The 20,456-nt window shown below is 42.4% G+C and overlaps 1 protein-coding gene across 1 annotated transcript; it reads right to left on the reverse strand.

The window, feature by feature from the left end:
- Positions 1 to 3,749: 3,749 nt before the first annotated feature.
- On the reverse strand, positions 3,750 to 18,299 carry LOC139460392 (ependymin-related protein 1-like). Its single transcript, XM_071241887.1, has 6 exons — positions 18,225 to 18,299; positions 12,674 to 12,784; positions 10,860 to 10,944; positions 7,686 to 7,847; positions 4,572 to 4,669; positions 3,750 to 3,800 (listed from the first exon to the last, which is right to left on the reverse strand). Exons 1-6 carry the CDS (start codon positions 18,297 to 18,299, stop codon positions 3,750 to 3,752), a joined length of 582 nt encoding a protein of 193 aa, XP_071097988.1.
- Positions 18,300 to 20,456: the final 2,157 nt, after the last annotated feature.

The following is a 20,456-nucleotide window of genomic DNA, read 5'->3' on the forward strand; positions in this document are numbered from 1 at the left end:
TCTCTCACAGCGGCGTTTATACCACTCGCGTGACATCTGACCCGGGGATTATGGCTTGTGCATATTTGTAACAGGATAGGGTGAACTGTTATTGCAGGTTTTACCGATCTCACTGTAGTCACGTGAGTGTTAGTGTCGCTGCGCGGGTCAGAATATGACCTGAGGTACAGTAAACTACGTTTATAACGAACACGCTTATAACGAACTGACCGATATAATGAACTTATTTTTTGTCCAGGGTATTTGTTGTATATATGCTGTACATATGCTTATAACGAACAACGGCTGTTACGAATTAAACTTAGTGGTCCCTGTGAGTTCGTTATAACCGTAGTTTACTGTAACTGAATGTAAAACGAGAATCATGAGTGAGTGAGTTGGGTTTAACGACGCTTTTAACAGTATTACTGTTATATCACGGCGTATCAGCTGCAGCTTAATGTGGAAGGAAAGCCCGAAGTGATGCAGGTCTCAGACGTTTACCATTTCGGTGAAACCCACGAGCACGGGTATGGTGCTAACAAACCTAGAAACATAATCGGGGCGAACCGAGATTCGAACCCACAATCATAGGTTTCTGGCGTGCCCAAGGGTCGCAACTCTGACGACCGGGCCACCCGGGCCCCCCGAAAATCATGAAGGCAATACATGGCTGTCTGTATGTTTGTCTGTGTTTCCTATCTCCCGCCCGCCCTGATTTTTCGCACAGAGGTGCAATAATAAAAACGTTTTCCTATCTCAATTTCCCCCGCCCCTTAGGCCATTTATGCCCCTAAGTGATAAAAAAACCCTCCTACAATTGCACATTATAAAAAAAACTAGGTAAGCTTGATTTTTCTTCAGCTATATTTATTAAAAATTCGCTTCCAAAGCAAAGCGACTCGATCTGCGTCATAAATGAATTTAATGGCTGTTATAAAGTGTTCGAAACTTTTAAATTTCATAAAATAAGTTACACAATTAGAGAAAAACCTAATTTTATTTTTTGGGTTTTGCCCGCCCGCTCTCTTGCTGGATGATTTTGGAAATGAGAGGTGAAGTGAGGTGAGGTGAGGTGAAGTGAGGTGAGGTGAAATGGGGTTTAACGTCGCGTCCAAGATAATTGCACTTATATAGCGACGTGCATGTACGTGTGTGTGTTTGTGTGGCTGCTCGTACTATGTACCGGGGTGATGCCGATTTATAGTGCTAGCTCACTGAGATACCATGCTGCAGTTTAACATGAATACCCCACTCAGACCAGTCCTTGTTTTAGCCCCTTAATGCCGAGCTCCAGACAGGGTAACAACAAGTATCATCTTTTAACGTCTTTTGGTATGACGCGGCCTGGGATCGAACCCCGGACCTTCCCCTCTCTAGGCGGACGCTCTACCATTAGACCACGGAGGCGGTCTAGGTTACTATGACATTGCATGACCGACTTTTACAAATAGGCGGGTTCACTGCCAGCAGTCCGCGGGAATACAGAGGACGTTCGTAGATTCAGAGATCGAATATACATAGATCTGTCACGTAAGTGGTCAGAAACATTCTGACAATCTGCGTATTGTTTTTTTTAATTTTTATGTTCTCCATAGTAACAAAGAGAATTATTCCAGAAATGCGGATAAAGACCTTTGTCGTTATGTGTAAATATTTTGTTCGAAATATGGCTCTGTTCACCAAGCAGTGAATGGGTACGCGATAGGATGGCAACTGTTAAACCTTCTAGCGCCTTAAAAACTGCTTGGGTTGTATACTCCCCAGGGAGATGAAAATCATGGCTAATAATAAGATTTATCATGGTCTATTCGCATTTAGATGTTGGAAAATGGAAAATGTGACCCACGCTATGAGATATGTACCAGCATGACGTCACACAGTTCCAACTGGCGGAATCAGCTTTCGGAAATGCTAGATGTTTTTGTTTATTTGTTTGTTTGTTGTTTAACGCCGCACTCAGCAATATTCCAGCTATATGACGGCGGTCTGTATATAATCGAGTCTGGACCAGACAATCTAGTGATTAATATCATGAACATCGATCCACGCAATTGAGATCGATGACATGCATCAACCAAGTCAGCGAGTCTGACCACCCGATCCCGTTAGTCGCCTTTTACGGCAAGCTGAAGACCTATTCTACTCCGGATCTTCACGGGTCTGCTAGATGTATATGTCCTGACATCAGAAGGTTATTTTAGGCGATCTTCAAACCTTAGCATAGATACTATGACATTTTCTTCAAGTACATTAGCGAGAATGATATTAAGTCTAGTTTTATCAATGCCCGCTAATATCAAAGTCACTCTCTTAATCTTGCCGCTGAATGAATTAACATTTCCACAAAAACTATCAGAAAAAAACAATGGCTTCACGATGTATAAATGATGTTGACTATGTAAACTGTTTCATAACTCCAAATATACTGATGGACAGAAATAAGAGAACCAATGTTTTGTTTGTTTGTTTGTTTATTTGTATTTTAACGCTACATTCAGCAATATTCCAGCTATATGACGGCAGTCTGTAAATATTCGAGTCTAGACCAATCCAGTGATTGACATCATGAGCATCGATCCACGATATGGGATATGATGATATGCATCAATCAAGTCAGCGAGCCTGACCACCCGATCCAACCAAACCAAATCAATCAAGTGAGTGAGTATGGTTTTACGCCGCTTTTAGCAATATTCCAGCAATATCACGGCGGGGGACACCAGAAATGTGCTTCACACATTGTACCCATATCGGGAATCGAACCCGGGTCTTCGGCGTGACGAGCTAACGCTTTAACCACTAAGCTACCCGACCGCCCCCAAATCAATTAAGACTTTACTAGTGTGGGGCATGAAATCACTGTCACACGGTGCTTCAGTATCATTACCATACATTTTACACCGAATAATGATGTGAAGCCCATTTCTGGTGTCCCCAGCCGTGATATTGCTACAATATTGCTAAAAGCGGCGTAAAACCATACTCACTCACTCGAATAATGATCTTTAGGACATATAAGTTTAATGAGTGAGTAAGTATGGTTTTACGACGCTTTTAGCAATATTCCAGCAATATCACGGCGGGGGACACCAGAAATGGGCTTCACACATTGTACCCATGTCAGGAATCGAAACCGGGTATTCAGCGTGCCGAGCTAACTCTTTAACCACTGGGCTACCTGACCGCCCCAGTCTCCGAGACTGAGATTTGAACAAATTATATCAGCCCTTCACTTTGAGTCTTCGCAGTATAGAGTATAGAATATAGAAATAAGCTGTGCCCTGCAACACGCTTAAATCGATCCAAAACTTAAATATTTATCAGAAGTAATTTAATTTCATTGTAAAGGATATGCGTTAGGTAGGGACATTCTCGCGATCTCGCCTTCTCGCGATGTCGACCTTTGGAGACGAGCTAAACATGCCATAAGTGCGCGAAAGCGGAACGCCGAAGACCCGGCTTCGATTCCTACATGGGTCCAATGTGTGAAGCCCATTTCTGGTTTCCCCCGCCGTGAGTATTGCTAGAAGCGGCGTAAAATCATACTCACAGTCGCTGTCTTGGTTGATTGCGTGTCATCGTTCCCGGTCGGCCGCCGTGATATGAATCGCGGCATAAAACAACAAACAATGAGAAAACAAGGGGACATCACTCTGCCTGTGACTCTTTATTGATATCAGATTGACACATTGTGTTTCTGTCACGTGCTTCTGTACCAGGCAGAACAGCGACCCCTTGTGGTAAGACAGTTAGTCCAAGGTAGGTAACTACAGGTGGAGACCAAGGAGACCACGCCTCTCACTCTTCTGGAAATGTTGCTGAAATGACAGTAACTATAACAAGTACATTCTGACATAGCATTGATTGCTTGGTTGATTAATTGATTGATTGGATCGTTAGATTGGGGATCGTATCAGTCAGACTGAGGATCGTATCAGTTAGACTGGGGATCGTATCAGTTAGCTTGGGGATCGTATCAGTTAGACAGTGGATCGTATCAGTTAGATTGGTGGTCGTATCAGTCAGACTGAGGATCGTATCAGTTAGACTGGGGATCGTATCAGTCAGACTGAGGATCGTATCAGTTAGACTGATGATCGTATCAGTTAGACTGATGATCGTATCAGTTAGATTGGTGATCGTATCAGTCAGACCGGGGATCGTGTCAGTTAGGCCGGGGATCGTATCAGTTAGATTGGGGATCGTATCAGTTAGCCTGGGGATCGTATCAGTTAGACAGTGGATCGTATCAGTTAGACAGTGGATCGTATCAGTTAGACTGGGGATCGTATCTGTTAGACCGCTAATCGTATCAGTTAGACAGTGGATCGTTTTAGTTAGACTGTGGATCGTATCAGTTAGACAGTGGATCGTATCAGTTAGACTGGGGATCGTATCAGTTGGACCGGGGATCGTATCAGTTAGACCGGGGATCGTATCAGTTAGACTGGGGATCGTAACAGTAAGACCGGAAGAAGTGGTGCACCTGAAAGTGCTTTACTTAGTGTAACCGAAGTCAACCTATAAGTTATGTATGAACACAATAGCACGACTTCACAGTCTTTCGGGAGACGACAGGCTGCACTTACCACCTTGGCTTGTTGACATGCCGGCGGTGGGCTGAAGACAGATGAGTTTTTGATGCCAGGAGTGATGTTTTCAAACCCAGTAGCGATCATCGTGGCGGCTAAAAACCAAAGAACATACAATTTTTACCAGCCTTGGGTCGAGCGTTGCGTCGGTTCACGGCCTTACAATGGATTCCTAAAACGGACATCGTCGGGTTGTCGCCCTCACAAAAACATAGCAAAAGGTGACAAAATTAACCAAATGTGAAAAAGCGACATTTGGGCCATATTCAAATTATTGTTTATTGGAGGTGAGGTGAAATGGGATTTAACGTCGCGTCCAAGATGATTGCACTTATATTGCGACGTGCATGCACGTGTGTGTGTGTGTTGCTGCTTGTACAAGTCCAGACTGATGCCGATTTATAGTGACTGGTCCACTCAGAGGAGACCGGTGTACTGTGTACAGTGTACTGACCCCGAGCTGACCAGTCCTTGTTTAAGTCCCTTAATGCCAAGCGCCACACAGGGTAACAAGTACCATCTTTTAACGTCTTTTGGTATGACGCGGCCAGGGATCGAACACCGGACCTTCCGCTCTCCGGTCTGACGCTCTACCACAACACCACGGAGACGGTAGTTGTTCTTGGAAGATCTAGCAATATGTTCAGTGTAACCACATTAATTGTGATAAATGTGTTGTTTTCAGATGATGACACGTCGGGGCTTCAGCTATCCACAGGGCTTTTTACACCTGAATCAAGGGACATCATACACCTGAATCAAGGGACATCATACACCTGAATCAAGGGACATCATACACCTGAATCAAGGGACGTCATACACCTGAATCAAGGGACGTCATACACCTGAATCAAGGGACATCGTACACCTGAATCAAGGGGCATCATGCTTGAATCAATGGACATAATACACCTGAATCAAGGGACATCATACACCTGAATCAAGGGGCATCATACTTGAATCAAGGGACATCGTACACCTGAATCAAGGGACATCATACACCTGAATCAAGGGACATCATACACCTGAATCAAGGGACATCATACACCTGAATCAAGGGACATCATACACCTGAATCAAGGGACGTCATACACCTGAATCAAGGGACATCATACACCTGAATCAAGGGACATCATACACCTGAATCAAGGGACGTCATACACCTGAATCAAGGGACATCATACACCTGAATCAAAGGACATCACACACCTGAATCAAGGGACATCAAACACCTGAATCAAGGGACATCATACACCTGAATCAAGGGACATCATACACCTGAATCAAAGGACGCCATACACCTGAATCAAGGGACATCATACACCTGAATCAAGGGACATCATACACCTGAATCAAGGGACATCATACACCTGAATCAAGGGACATCATACACCTGAATCAAGAGGCATCATACTTGAATCAAGGGACATCGTACACCTGAATCAAGGGACATCATACACCTGAATCAAGAGGCATCATACTTGAATCAAGGGACATCAAACACCTGAATCAAAGGACATCATACTTGAATCAAGGGACATCGTACACCTGAATCAAGGGACATCATACACCTGAATCAAAGGACATCATACACTTGAATCAAGGGACATCATACACCTGAATCAAGGGACATCATACACCTGAATCAAGGGACATCATACACCTGAATCAAGGGACACCATACACCTGAATCAAGGGACATGATAGACCTGAATCAAGGGACATCATACACCTGAATCAAGGGACACCATACACCTGAATCAAGGGACATCATACACCTGAATCAATGGACATCATACACCTGAATCAAGGAACACCATACACCTGAATCAAGGGACATCATACACCTAAATCAAGTGACATCATACACCTGAATCAAGGGACATCATACACCTGATTCAAGGGACACCATACACCTGAATCAAGGGACATGATAGACCTGAATCAAGGGACATCATACACCTGAATCAAGGGACACCATACATCAGATCAAGGGACATCATACACCTGAATCAAGGGACGTCATACACCTGAATCAAGGGACATCATACACCTGAATCAAGGGACATCATACACCTGAATCAAGGGACATCATACACCTGAATCAAGGGACATCATACACCTGAATCAAGGGACATCATACACCTGAATCAAGGGACATCATACACCTGAATCAAGGGACGTCATACACCTGAATCAAGGGACATCATACACCTGAATCAAGGGACATCATACACCTGAATCAAGGGACATCATACACCTGAATCAAGGGACATCATACACCTGAATCAAGGGACATCATAGACCTGAATCAAGGGACATCATACACCTGAATCAAGGGACATCATGAAACAAGGGACATCGTACACCTGAATCAAGGGACACCATACACCTGAATCAAGGGACATGATAGACCTGAATCAAGGGACATCATACACCTGAATCAAGGGACATCATACACCTGAATCAAGGGACATCATACACTTGAATCAAGGGACATCATACACCTGAATCAAGGGACATCATACACCTGAATCAAGGGACATCATACACCTGAATCAAGGGACATCATACACCTGAATCAATGGACATCATACACCTGAATCAAGGGACACCATACACCTGAATCAAGGGACATCATACACCTGAATCAAGGGACATCATACACCTGAATCAAGGGACATCGTACACCTGAATCAAGGGACATCATACACCTGAATCAAGGGACATCATACACCTGAATCAAGGGACACCATACACCTGAATCAAAGGACATCACACACGTGAATACACGAGGCAACTATTGAGTGAAACACCTTTGACAGTATCAATGATAACAAATTCGCCCTTTGCGTGACGAGACTTCCATGTGTCTTTCTGGTTGTGCCGTTATCTTGTGCCGTGTCTTCAGTGCCCGATGGTAAATGAAGAAAAATCTTCAGCGCCAAATCAGCAGCTAGCCTTGCATACTCCTTAGGGAGCCGAGAAAGCAATTTTAATGCAAATGTAACTTTTGCCGCGGTAATGCTGGAAAGGGCTTTGGTAATGACCCTCGGCGTTTATAACAAAAAAAACCATATATGGGTGATGGCAATATGTTCAGTGACGTACTGGGGCCCATGTTGCCGACGGCGACCTCGGTGATGGGGATGCAGCCTGCTGTGGTGAAGTAGACGTAGTATGTCAAGCCGTTCCGATTAAGCATGTACGACGTTGCCTGTAGCATGTTGTCACCGGCACCGTAGTAAAAATTTCCGAGCTGTTTTGCATCATCTGTAGGAAACAAAAGTCAGAAGCTTCTGGTTGATAGTATGATGTGAGCGCTGAGGTGAACGTAGCTTACATACTTTAACATAGACGTACGACTGTACGGCTGTGTTAGCGCTAAGGTGATCGTAACTCATATACTTTAACATAGACTTACGGCAGTCGTAGCTCTAAGGTGATCGTAACTCAATACTTTAACATAGACTTACGACTGTTGTAGCGCTAAGGTGATCGTAACTCATATACAATGGCATATAACTACGGCTGTCGTAGCGCTAAGGTGATCGTAACTCAATACTTTAACATAGACTTACGGCAGTCGTAGCGCTGAGGTGATCGTAACTCATATACTTTAACATAGACTTACGACTGTTGTAGCGCTAAGGTGATCGTAACTCATATACAATGGCATATAACTACGGCTGTCGTAGCGCTAAGGTGATCGTAACTCAATACTTTAACATAGACTTACGGCAGTCGTAGCGCTAAGGTGATCGTAACTCATATACTTTAACATAGACTTACGACTTTTGTAGCGCTAAGGTGACCGTAACTCATATACAATGGCATATAACTACGGCTGTCGTAGCGCTAAGGTGATCGTAACTCAATACTTTAACATAGACTTACGGCTGTTGTAGCGCTGAGGTGATCGCAACACACGTACATTAACATAGACTTAAGGCTGGTGTAGCGCTGAGCTAGGTGATCGTAACTCAATACATTAACATAGAATTACGGCTGGTGTAGCGCTGAGCTAGGTGATCGTAACTCAATACATTAACATAGAATTACGGCTGGTGTAGCGCTGAGCTAGGTGATCGTAACTCAATACATTAATATAGAATTACGGCTGGTGTAGCGCTGAGCTAGGTGATCGTAACTCAATACTTTAACATAGAATTACGACTGTTGTAGCTCTACGAGCGCCTTGTTGAACCGGGCCCTGGGAGACAATGAGATCTTAGAGCTACGACAGTGATTAAAAATGAATTCCATTGTCACAATGGCTGTTGCATCTGTAAAAATACAACGATTGGCGAGTGAGTGAGTGTAATGGTATGCTTGTATCAATGGAGTTCATATTAATTTGGCTGTAGCCGACATATGTAAGAATTCCAAGTCTTTGTATCATCACATCGCGTCTTTGTATCACCACATCGGATCTTTAATTTGTATCATCACATCGCGTCTTTGTATCACCACATCGGATCTTTAATTTGTATCATCACATCGCGTCTTTGTATCACCACATCGGATCTTTAATTTGTATCATCACATCGCGTCTTTGTATCACCACATCGGATCTTTAACTTGTATCATCACATCGCGTCTTTGTATCACATCACCACATCGGATCTTTAATTTGTATCATCACATCGCGTCTTTGTATCACCGTATCGGATCTTTAATTTGTATCATCACATCGCGTCTTTGTATCACCGTATCGGATCTTTAATTTGTATCATCACATCGCGTCTTTGTATCACATCACCACATCAGATCTTTAATTTGTATCATCACATCGCGTCTTTGTATCACCACATCGGATCTTTAATTTGTATCATCACATCGCGTCTTTGTATCACCACATCGGATCTTTGTATCATCGCATCGCGTCTTTGTATCACCACATCGGATCTTTAATTTGTATCACCACATCGCGTCTTTGTATCACATCACCACATCGGATCTTTAATTTGTATCATCACATCGCGTCTTTGTATCACCACATCGGATCTTTAATTTGTATCATCACATCGCGTCTTTGTATCACATCACCACATCGGATCTTTAATTTGTATCATCATATGGCGTCTTTGTATCACATCACCACATCGGATCTTTAATTTGTATCATCACATCGCGTCTTTGTATCACCACATCGGATCTTTAATTTGTATCATCACATCGCGTCTTTGTATCACATCACCACATCGGATCTTTAATTTGTATCATCACATCGCGTCTTTGTATCACCACATCGGATCTTTAATTTGTATCATCACATCGCGTCTTTGTATCACATCACCACATCGGATCTTTAATTTGTATCATCATATGGCGTCTTTGTATCACATCACCACATCGGATCTTTAATTTGTATCATCATATGGCGTCTTTGTATCATCACATCGGATCTTTAATTTGTATCATCACATCGCCTCTTTGTATCATCACATCGGATCTTTAATTTTTATCATCACATCGCGTCTTTGTATCACCACATCGGATCTTTGTATCATCGCATCGCGTCTTTGTATCACCACATCGGATCTTTAATTTGTATCACCACATCGCGTCTTTGTATCACCACATCGGATTTTTAATTTGTATCATCGCAGCGGGTCTTTAATTTGTATCATCATATGGCGTCTTTGTATCATCACATCGGATCTTTAATTTGTATCATTGCAGCGGGTCTTTGTATCACAAGATCGGATCTTTAATTTGTATCATTGCAGCGGGTCTTTGTATCACAAGATCGGATCTTTAATTTGTATCATTGCAGCGGGTCTTTGTATCACAAGATCGGATCTTTAATTTGTATCATTGCAGCGGGTCTTTGTATCACAAGATCGGATCTTTAATTTGTATCATTGCAGCGGGTCTTTGTAACACCACATAGGATCTTTAATTTGTATCATCACATCGCGTCTTTGTATCATCACATCGGATCTTTAATTTGTATCATCACATCGCGTCTTTGAATTTTCACAAAGCGTCCTCGCCTTCGCAATAAAACACAAAGGTACTAAAATGGCAGAAATCAACTACAGGAGGACTAAACCTAACACCCTAATGCTCGTCGTAAGAGGCGATTAGATTGGATCGTGTGATCATTATCTGCGACACGGCTGGATACACGTCATCGTTCCCCGATGGCGAGGATCGTTGTTTATGTTTTCAGTCGCGTGTTTGCCTGATACCAGTGGTATAGCTTGAATAGATCGAGTTAGTTCCGGCAGTAAACAACATTCACTCAATCACTAAGATCACTAAGATCACTAAGCTCACCTGGGACGCAGGCCTTCCTGAAGGGTTGGTCAAACGGACTCACGGTACAATCGCCCGTCATCTCGTTGTAGTTATAAATCATTTTCTGCAAAAATCAAGGACAGAATGGCGTCACTTTGGAAGGACGTTATAAATTAAAATCAGCGCTTTTGTTTCTAAGTGGGAACTAGAAAGGCGGATTAACCCTCTGGATGCCGAGTTTTTTTTCTGACGCACCTTTTCCTAAGATCGGAAAAGTGAAGGTTGTGCGAGAATTGCGCTCACGCGGCACTGGATCTACCTCTGGCTATAAAATTACGCAGAAGTGGAGAATATTAAATTTCCCATTTGATGGTGTAAATTTAACTGTAAATATCATACTGGTTTTAAAAAAAGACACTCCTAAGTGTTGTCCGAGAATTTATTCTGCGTTGAAAAACAGTAAATTTCTCCGCTTTTTATCGTACACCGATTAAAGTACTGTGCGACAATTTTTTTATTAAGAAGCTTTACGGAAACTGTGAGCGAACAAAATACTGCCTAATATCTGAACGACATAACTAAAAAAAACTGTAAAGTGTAGTTGTGTGGGTGATGTATTTTGAATTTTATTCGACTTCAAAGTGAGGGTTGTAGAGGAGGGACATATGTGTCCCTGTGGCATCCAGGGTGTTAAACATAATGGCTCATGAAGGAATTATTGCACGCGCATGTGGGTCCTACTGATTTTATGAAACTCGTGTGAGAATTCATGTATCATCCTACAAGAATTCTGACACTGGTTCAATAAAATATCAATTTGACACACATGCTCTGATAATAATCTCTACATAGAACTTTCAGTCGTCTTATCTCTGAGATCGCTTTGCAGACAAAGTGAGTCACTTATGACTGCAGTGACGCCATCAGCTTCCCGAATTGCCGTGTGTCGAATATACAGACAAATAAAGCAGACTACGGTTATAAAGAACTCAAAGGGACCACTAATTCTAGTTCGTTATAACCGTAGTTCGTTATAAGCATATATTCAGCAAATGGACGGGACCAAAAAGAGTTCGTTATGTCCGTTAGTTCGCTTTAAGCATGTTCGTTATAAACGTAGTTTACTGTACCAGATGAGAGTAGAATTGTCGAGTGTGATAACTTTCCAATGTTTGCCCATGCGCATGCTGGCGATTATGAATGCTGATTAATTGGTCTATGGAATACTTTTAGGGACATTGTCGTGTTGTCGCATTGTCGCCCTTGCAAAAACAAGCAAAAAGTTTAACCAAAGCGCGAAATTGTGACAATGCGACAATTTGGCAATTTGCTGTATTGTCGCGTTGTCGCATCTTTTTTATTTTACCAAAGCCCGACAAGGCGATAGCCCGACATTTTTCAAGGTCAAAATATATCGCGTTGTCGCATTGTCGCCCCATCAAAAATGTGTAAAAAAGACGTTAAAATGCGCGACAACGCGACAATGTTCCTTGTAGTATTCCATATTCGTCCGTTGAAGCGAGACTCCGTCCATAGTCACCGCGAATCTGACACATTATGAATGACATGACGCGTGCGAAAAGTCTAAATCCAGTACAAAAACGAACTTGGAGCTGAAAAGTAATTTCTTAACAGTCCTTAACATTTGCAAGATATTAATTTAGGTCAAATATTAGCCATGTGGGCCACGAGAAACAAGAAACATATTTAATGATATGATAAAGGATTATTTTAACCGGTGTTGGAAGAATATCGAAACAGGCCTCTATTTTACTTCGGAATAAAACGATTATTTTTCAGTAATTAAAGTATAGCAGGAGAAACATGAGATTTATCTTTCTAGACGTGCTTACCTTGTTGTAGTCGATGATCGTCTTGTTCCTTGACGTCATGCCGTCAACCATGGTGGTGATGTCAGCAGCTACCTTCATGTCGGTGAAGTCGTAGGACAGTAAGGCCGTTGTCTGTTGTAGAAGTCAATCATTAGCATCAGTGACAGAAATAATGTCTGATGCAATTCCTTATTTTGACTTGTGTTCCTGTGTGGTTTTTTTCAAGTGAATAATTTACTTGCCTTTGCATGTGTTTAGCAGTTATTTTTTATGATTATGGAAAGTGTTTTTCGCATGTATTTATTAGAATGTATACCCAGTAATCAATGGATTGGTTAATCAGGAACGCGACGTAAGTCATTGTTGACAATATCAATCATGGCCCAAGTTTGATTTTTTACAGGTAGCCGCCATATACATATTGATATACATGTATGTTGACGTGATATATTTTGTTGACTGACGCGCTAAACAAAAACAAACAGATAGCAAAAGCAACTATTTGCAATATGAAAAGGTCTTCCGGTGTTCGAGTCTCGACCAGACAAACCAATGATGAATCGCACGAGCAGCGAATCACATCGTCGGAGTACGATGCTACACAATCAGCCAAGTGACGGAGTCTGGCCAACTGGTTCAAGCAACGGGCTCGTTGTTCGGAGACGTATTCATACCCGAATCAACATTTAATCAATATTCGATTTCTGGGTCAGACAAACCGGTGATTGATAACAAGAGCAACGTCGGAGTAATTAAATGAGCAAGGTCACGTAATTGACCGCCCGATCCTTAAATATCCGGTTATGCTTAGGAAAACAGATAATTTACGCAAGAGTGAGCGAGTCGGGTTTAGCCCCGCTTTTAACAGTATTCCAGTTATATCGCGGCGTGTCAGCTTAATGTGGGAGGAAAACCCGAAGTGATGCAGGTCTCAGACGTTTACCACTTCGGTGAAACCCACGAGCACGGGTATGGTGCTGACAAACCTAGAAACATACTCGGGGCGAACCGGGATTCGAACCCACAATCATAGGTTTCTGGCATGTCCAAGGGATGCAACTCTGCACAGCGATTCGCGGCGCCTAAGACGACTGGGCCACCCTCCACTTACGCAAGAAGAGTGAGATGGAGGTTTTATAATTTTATTCGACAATATTTAGCCATATGAACTATGGTTGATTTCAACCCGGGTTTTGCAGAAGGCTCTCACAAGAAAACAAACACTAGGCTACCTCAACGTACATAAATAGAATAATAAATAATTGAGTCGGTACATCCTTCACTACATAAAATATAACATTCTCTACTTACTGAAGTACAATGTGTGAAGCCCATTTCTGGTGTCCCCCGCCGTGATATTTCTGGAATATTGCTAAAAGCGGCGTAAAACAGGAATCTCATACAGGGGACCTCATATAGGGACATCATACAGGGATCATATACAAATCTTATACAGGGATCTCGTACAGGGATCTCATACAGGGATCTCATACAGGGATCTCATACAGGGATCTTATACAGGAGATCTTATACAGGAGATCTCATACAGGGATCTTATACAGGAGATCTCATATAGGGATCTCATACAGGGATCTCATACAGGGGATCTTATACAGGGGACCTCATACAGGGGATCTCATACAGGGGACCGCATACAGGGGATCTCATACAGGGATCTCATACAGCAGATCTCATACAGGGATCTTATACAGGAGATCTCATACAGGAGATCTTATACAGGAGATCTCATACAGGGATCTTATACAGGAGATCGTATACAGGGATCTTATACAGGAGATCTCATACAGGGATCTTATACAGGAGATCTCATACAGGGATCTTATACAGGAGATCTCATACAGGAGATCTTATACAGGAGATCTCATACAGGGATCTTATACAGGAGATCTCATACAGGGATCTTATACAGGAGATCGTATACAGGAGATCGTATCCAGGGATCTCATACAGAGTTGACCACTTCGCTGGAACCACGCTCTCTCGTATTGCACTGACAAACCAAGCGTCATTATCACTGCGAACATGGGATTCGAACCCACGGCAATCCGATCTCAGGGACCTACAATGACCAATCCAGCGGGGCTACCAGTTTTCCACCCGTACCCCCATCCCCACCCAAACTCCTCCCGCTGCTATCTCACCCAACCCTTGAAGATTCGGGGTAGAATAGGTCTTAAGGAACTCATGCTTGCCGTAAAAGGCGACTATGCTTGTCGTAAGAGGCGACTAACGGGATCGGGTGGTCAGGCTCCCTGACTTGGTTGATGCATGTCATCGTACCTTAATTGCGTGGATCGATTCTCATGGTGTCAATCACTGGATTGTCTGGCCAAGACTCGATTATTTACAGACCGTCGTCAAATAGCTTGAAAATTGCTGAGTGCGGCGTTCAACAATAAATAAACAAATAAAAGCTATCTCACCCCTTCGAATATGAGCGTTCATAAATGAAGTCATAAAATCAGCGTGTAAAACCAATGAAGTTATGCTTCCATATATTGTACCTTCAAAAATCCTGAATCAATCAAATTTATTATCATCGAATGCTTAATTCTTATTGATCCGTCTTAAAATTGTAATTATTGCAGTTTCACCAAGGTTTTCTTCGTATGCATGCATGTACCCGTGTCTAGTGGCAACATGATGTTAATTCGTTATCACACCTCAGTGTAATCTGACCTGACGCCACCAGCAACCTCTGTCAAGGCTAAAGCATTGTATGTAAATATATTCAATCAGCTTTTAATCAAGTGTTCTATTTAATGCTGTCAACGGAGATCGTCCTTGGGAGCTTATAGATTTGTTACCGTGCACGATACTATCAGTCAACAATATTAATAGCTTTGGGTGCAAATCTAATTGAAAAAAAGATAAAATTATTTATACCAAACCCGTATCTAATAATCTAAAAACTGTGGATATTCAATATGGATTTAAGATCAAAATATAAAATATAGTTAATATGTTTATAACAAATATATTTGAAAATATGTGTGTGTGTGTGTGTGTGTTTGTGTTGAGTGTGTGTGTTTGTGTTGAGTGTGTGTGTGTGTGTGTGTGTGTTGAGTGTGTGTGTTGAGTGTGTGTGAGAGAGTGTGTGTGTTGAGTGTGTGAGTGTGTGTGTGTGTTGAGTGTGTGTGTGTGTGTGTTGAGTGTGTGTGTGTGTGTGTGTGTTGAGTGTGTGTGTGTTGAGTGTGTGTGTGTTGAGTGTGTGTGTGTGTGTGTGTGTGCTTGTACTAGTCAGTACGTATGCTGGTTTTACAGTGCTAGTCCAGTGTAATGTGGGTGACACTCTTTCGGCGGCCATCTTGGTTCTGTATTGCTTTGGTCGACATCATATTTAGTCAAGTTTAACACAAGTACACATCTTAGCCATTGTCATCTCAGCGTCATACCAAAGACGTTAAAAGATGGTACTTGTTGATACCCTGTCTGGCGCTCGGCATTAAGGGGCTAAAACAAGGACTGGTCGGCTCGGAGTCAGTGTACTGTGTCTGAGTGGGGTATTCATGTTAAACTGCAGCATGGTATCTCAGTGAGCTAGCACTATAAATCGACATCAGTCCGGACAAGTACAAGCAGCCACACAAACACACACACGTACATGCACATCGCTATATAAGTGCAATAATCTTGGACGCGACGTTAAACCCCATTTCACCTCACCTTGTTAACTCAAGGTCATATGAAACAACCAAGACATTTGATCATACGTTAACCTCGCGCTAGTGTGTATATGATATAACACCCTCATGCCCGGGCATTGTACCCGCATCTGTTCACGGTTTATGGTTCATGATGCGGTTTCATGTTCAACGGGCGGCTTTGCCTTGCATCCTTCCACGGAGCTTATGATGCACTTTGCATGTGCAGTGATCAGGGTATCAATTGGTAAATGCACCTGTTGTCGTTTCATCAGAGTAATGCTACTTGTAAATGCAGAAACGCTTATATGTTTGAAGACGAGCGCCCAGTTTGATTTTTCAAATGTTAAATTGACAGTTTAATTTGTCACTAATCATTAAAGCGTGAATATAACACGTCAACGCCAGAGAATAATCAGTTTCAATTATCTGCCGAAAAGGCAAAATAGAGGTATAAGGCAAAATAGAGGTGAGAATAATAGGAATGGATCACTGAACATCACACAATTTGTATAAAATGTAATGTTTGTTTGTTGCCTGACGCCTGTAAACAAACAAGTCACGACCAGACAATCCAGTGAGGAACCTGCCAATCCGGTGACATGATAGCGCATTTACTGATTTTGTTGAAACTAAAGCCGATGATTGTTAATTTTGAATTACGTCTGCTGCGTACAGGTAGACATATATAAACAATGCTTACTGTAAGGGACTCACTTATTTGAAACCTCTGTGCGCTTATGAACATACGTCCACATTTTTATGCACCAGTGCACCGTGATGTGATAGAAAGTGGTATAATATGCTTCCCCTTAGGTGTATCAGGATCCGAGGACCCTGGCATTCAATCCTAAAAGCGCCCGGATTACGAGCCTTTGTTTGTCAGCACCATAACCATGTGACCATGGCGGACGTGAAAGTGTCAAAAATGTCTACGACTTTCCCACATTGTAATAGAGTGAGTGAGTGAGTGAGTTGGGTTTAACGCCGCTTTTAACAGTATTCCAGTTATATCACGGCGTGTCAGCATAATGTGGGAGGAAAGCCCGAAGTGATGCAGGTTTCAGACGTTTACCACTTCGTTGAAACCCACGTGCACTGGTAAGGTGCTGACAAATCTTGAAATATAATTTGGGCGAACCGGGATTCGAACACACAATCATAGGTTTCTGGCGTACCAAATGGACACAACTCTGCACAGCGAATCGCGGTGCCTTAGACGACTGGGCCGACCGTGCACTGTAATAAAAACTGTCGGGACAAAGGAAGGCATGCAACCATGTTTGATGGTGCCTGAAAATGAAACAAGTAAAAAATGGTTATTCGATGGTGATGTATTTGATACAGGTATCGTGGGTGTGTTTTGGACCTAAAGTTTCAGCCGGATAGCTTTTTGATAACGTTTGTAATTTTGTGGTCAGATCCAATTTTCAGGTGTAAACTTTCTTTTGCCTGGCAGTGTAGTTGGAATACTGTGCAAAGCAACGTTAAATACTACCAATAGTTTGAGATAATTCGATTCTGATCAATTCTGACCAATCAGAGTTTCAAATCACATTATCCACCTCTGATTCTTATTCCTTTGTCTACGCGTCGTCCTCAAACAAAATTTAACGTTATAACATCTTCAGGTTACAAAACTCTACCAGGGCTGCTCAAACAGTTCTAAGCCAACAAACATAACCAACAACCGTGAAAGTGTTTTTAATTTTAATTTTCAACATAATCTCCAAGCTTTTCAATACACTTTTTATATCGATAGTGAAGCTTTTCAATTCAATTCAGGGAAAAAGTTTTCTGAAGCCACCCTGAAAAAAACCCATTCACGGCAGCTTTGAGGTCATCGTTGTCGTCATAATGCTATCCACGAAGGTGTTATTTCAGTTTAGGAAACAGGTGGAAATCACTTGGAGCCAGGTCATGCGAGTATCGAGGGTGAGGAGGCTCTTCGAACCCACGTTGTCGGAGAGCAGCTTTCGCATGTCGAGAAGTGCGAGAAGAGGCGTTGTCATGAAGTAGTAGAACTCCAGCAGCCAGCATTCCTCGCCGCTTTTCTTTGATAGAATCTCTCAGGCGATGAAGCAAATCAGCATTGTAGGCTCCGGTAATCGTTTTTTGACTTTCTAAGTCATCAACAAGGATCACACCCTTTGCAACACAGAATAGAATACATTGGCCATAACTTTCTTCACTGATCTTGAAGGCTTAAAATGTCTTTGGTGCCGGAGAAGTGGAATGGTGTCATTCCATGGATTGACGTTTTTACCCGGGATCATAGTGGCAGACCAATGTTTCATCATCCGTTACTTATCTCTTTTTGAATTTGACGAAATACTCTTAAATTAGCTCTAAATTGTTTCAAGCAATATCAGTTCTTTTTTCCCTAAGATCAGAATTTAGAAACTTTGGCAGAGATCCTATGCATCTGTAAATGTTCATGAATAAAAGTTGCCATGGAACCATGTCTAGGACCTGTGTCTTCTTCAAGTTCAGCACTGTTAATACGTCTATCTGACAGTTAAAGTTTTTCTAACTCTTCAATTGAAATTCATTGATGGAAGTTGAGGGACGTACAGACCCAGGGTCATCATCAAGGCTTTGTTCTCCCAGCCTTAAACATAGCTGTCCAACGTTTAATAGTAGTATAGCTAGAGCACTTATCCCCATACACTTGTGACATGCGGTCAAGAATTTCATTGGGAGTACTTTTTTTCTAGAGTCAAAAACGTATGACCTCTCGGTACTTGTTCTTTTCTATTTCTGTGTCCATTTGAACCAACCCCTATCACGTTTTACTGGCTGTCACTAATATACAAACGACCCCAGCAGACCAAATACACTTGCAATGAACTACTCAAGCAATGTACTACATTGGCTAGTTCACTTTGTTATGGCCCATAGTTTGAAATTTTTTTTATCAGCTCTCATACATTGTAAACACATTATATTTTGTCTCCTAAACAATGCATTTTGTCAGTTACCCTTTACTAAACCCCAATTTATGAATATATTTTTATTTACGCGGAACCATTTACACTCCTTGACCGACTATGTTGGACGATTTCAACATCCACTCTCCGCTTAGTGGTTAAACCGATCAGAAGACCTTGCTCTTGAGGGTTTACTCACTGTGAGCTAAACTCACAACGGTTTAGCGTGTGGACTCACACACACTTGAGCTTTATTTCAGCTGATTCAGCAACTTTTATATTCTGGAGGGTGGCGGGGGAGGGATAGTAGTGGTGGAGGGGGTTGGGCTTCAGGGTTTTGGTGTTAGGTGTGTGTTTTGGTGGGGGTGGGGGAGGGGAGGGGATGGGAGTGGTGGGGCTTTTGGGTTTGGTCGCAGGGTGGATGTGGTATGTGCATTCGGGTGGCTGCATATTTCTTTAGTGTTTGGTCGAGACGGAATAAATTTTCTGTCATTGCTTGATGGCATATGATCAATTTTGTTTTAACAAACAACATATCATTGAACAACTCTATTACGCTAAACTCATATGGCAAGAGGGCACGTCAGGACCATTCGTCTAAGGCGCCGCCTTGGGCACGCCAGAAACCTATGATTGTGGGTTCAAATCCCGGTTATGTTTCAAGGTTTGTCAGCAACGTGCTCGTGGGTTTCAACGAAGTGGTAAACATGTGAGACCTGCATCACTTCGGGCTTTCCTCCCACATTACGCTGACACGCCGTGATATAACTGGAATAATGTTAAAAGCGGGGCTAAACTCGACTCGCTCACTCTTGCGTAAATTATCTGTTTTCCTAAGCATAACCGGTTATATGAGGATCGGGTGGTCAATTGCGTGACCTTGCTCATTCAATTACTCCGACGTTGCTCTTGTTATCAATCACCGGTTTGTCTGACCCAGAAATCGAATATTGATTAAATGTTGATTCGGGTATGAATACGTCTCCGAACAACGAGCCTGTTGTTTGAGCCAGCTGGCCAGACTCCCCAACTCACTCACTCACTCATGACAAGCATGGCTTGCTGCATGAAGACGTCTTGGTTGACAGCGTGTAACAGTACGCGGTCGATGTTGGAGGCGCAAACTCAATCCCTGGCTCGAATCAGTGAGTGAGTGAGTATGGTTTTACGCCGCTTTTAGCAATATTCCAGCAATATCACGGCGGGGGA

The sequence above is a fragment of the Haliotis cracherodii genome, unplaced genomic scaffold (assembly GCF_022045235.1).
Source record: "Haliotis cracherodii isolate W230 unplaced genomic scaffold, xgHalCrac1.p SCAF_14, whole genome shotgun sequence".
NCBI lineage: Eukaryota > Metazoa > Mollusca > Gastropoda > Lepetellida > Haliotidae > Haliotis > Haliotis cracherodii.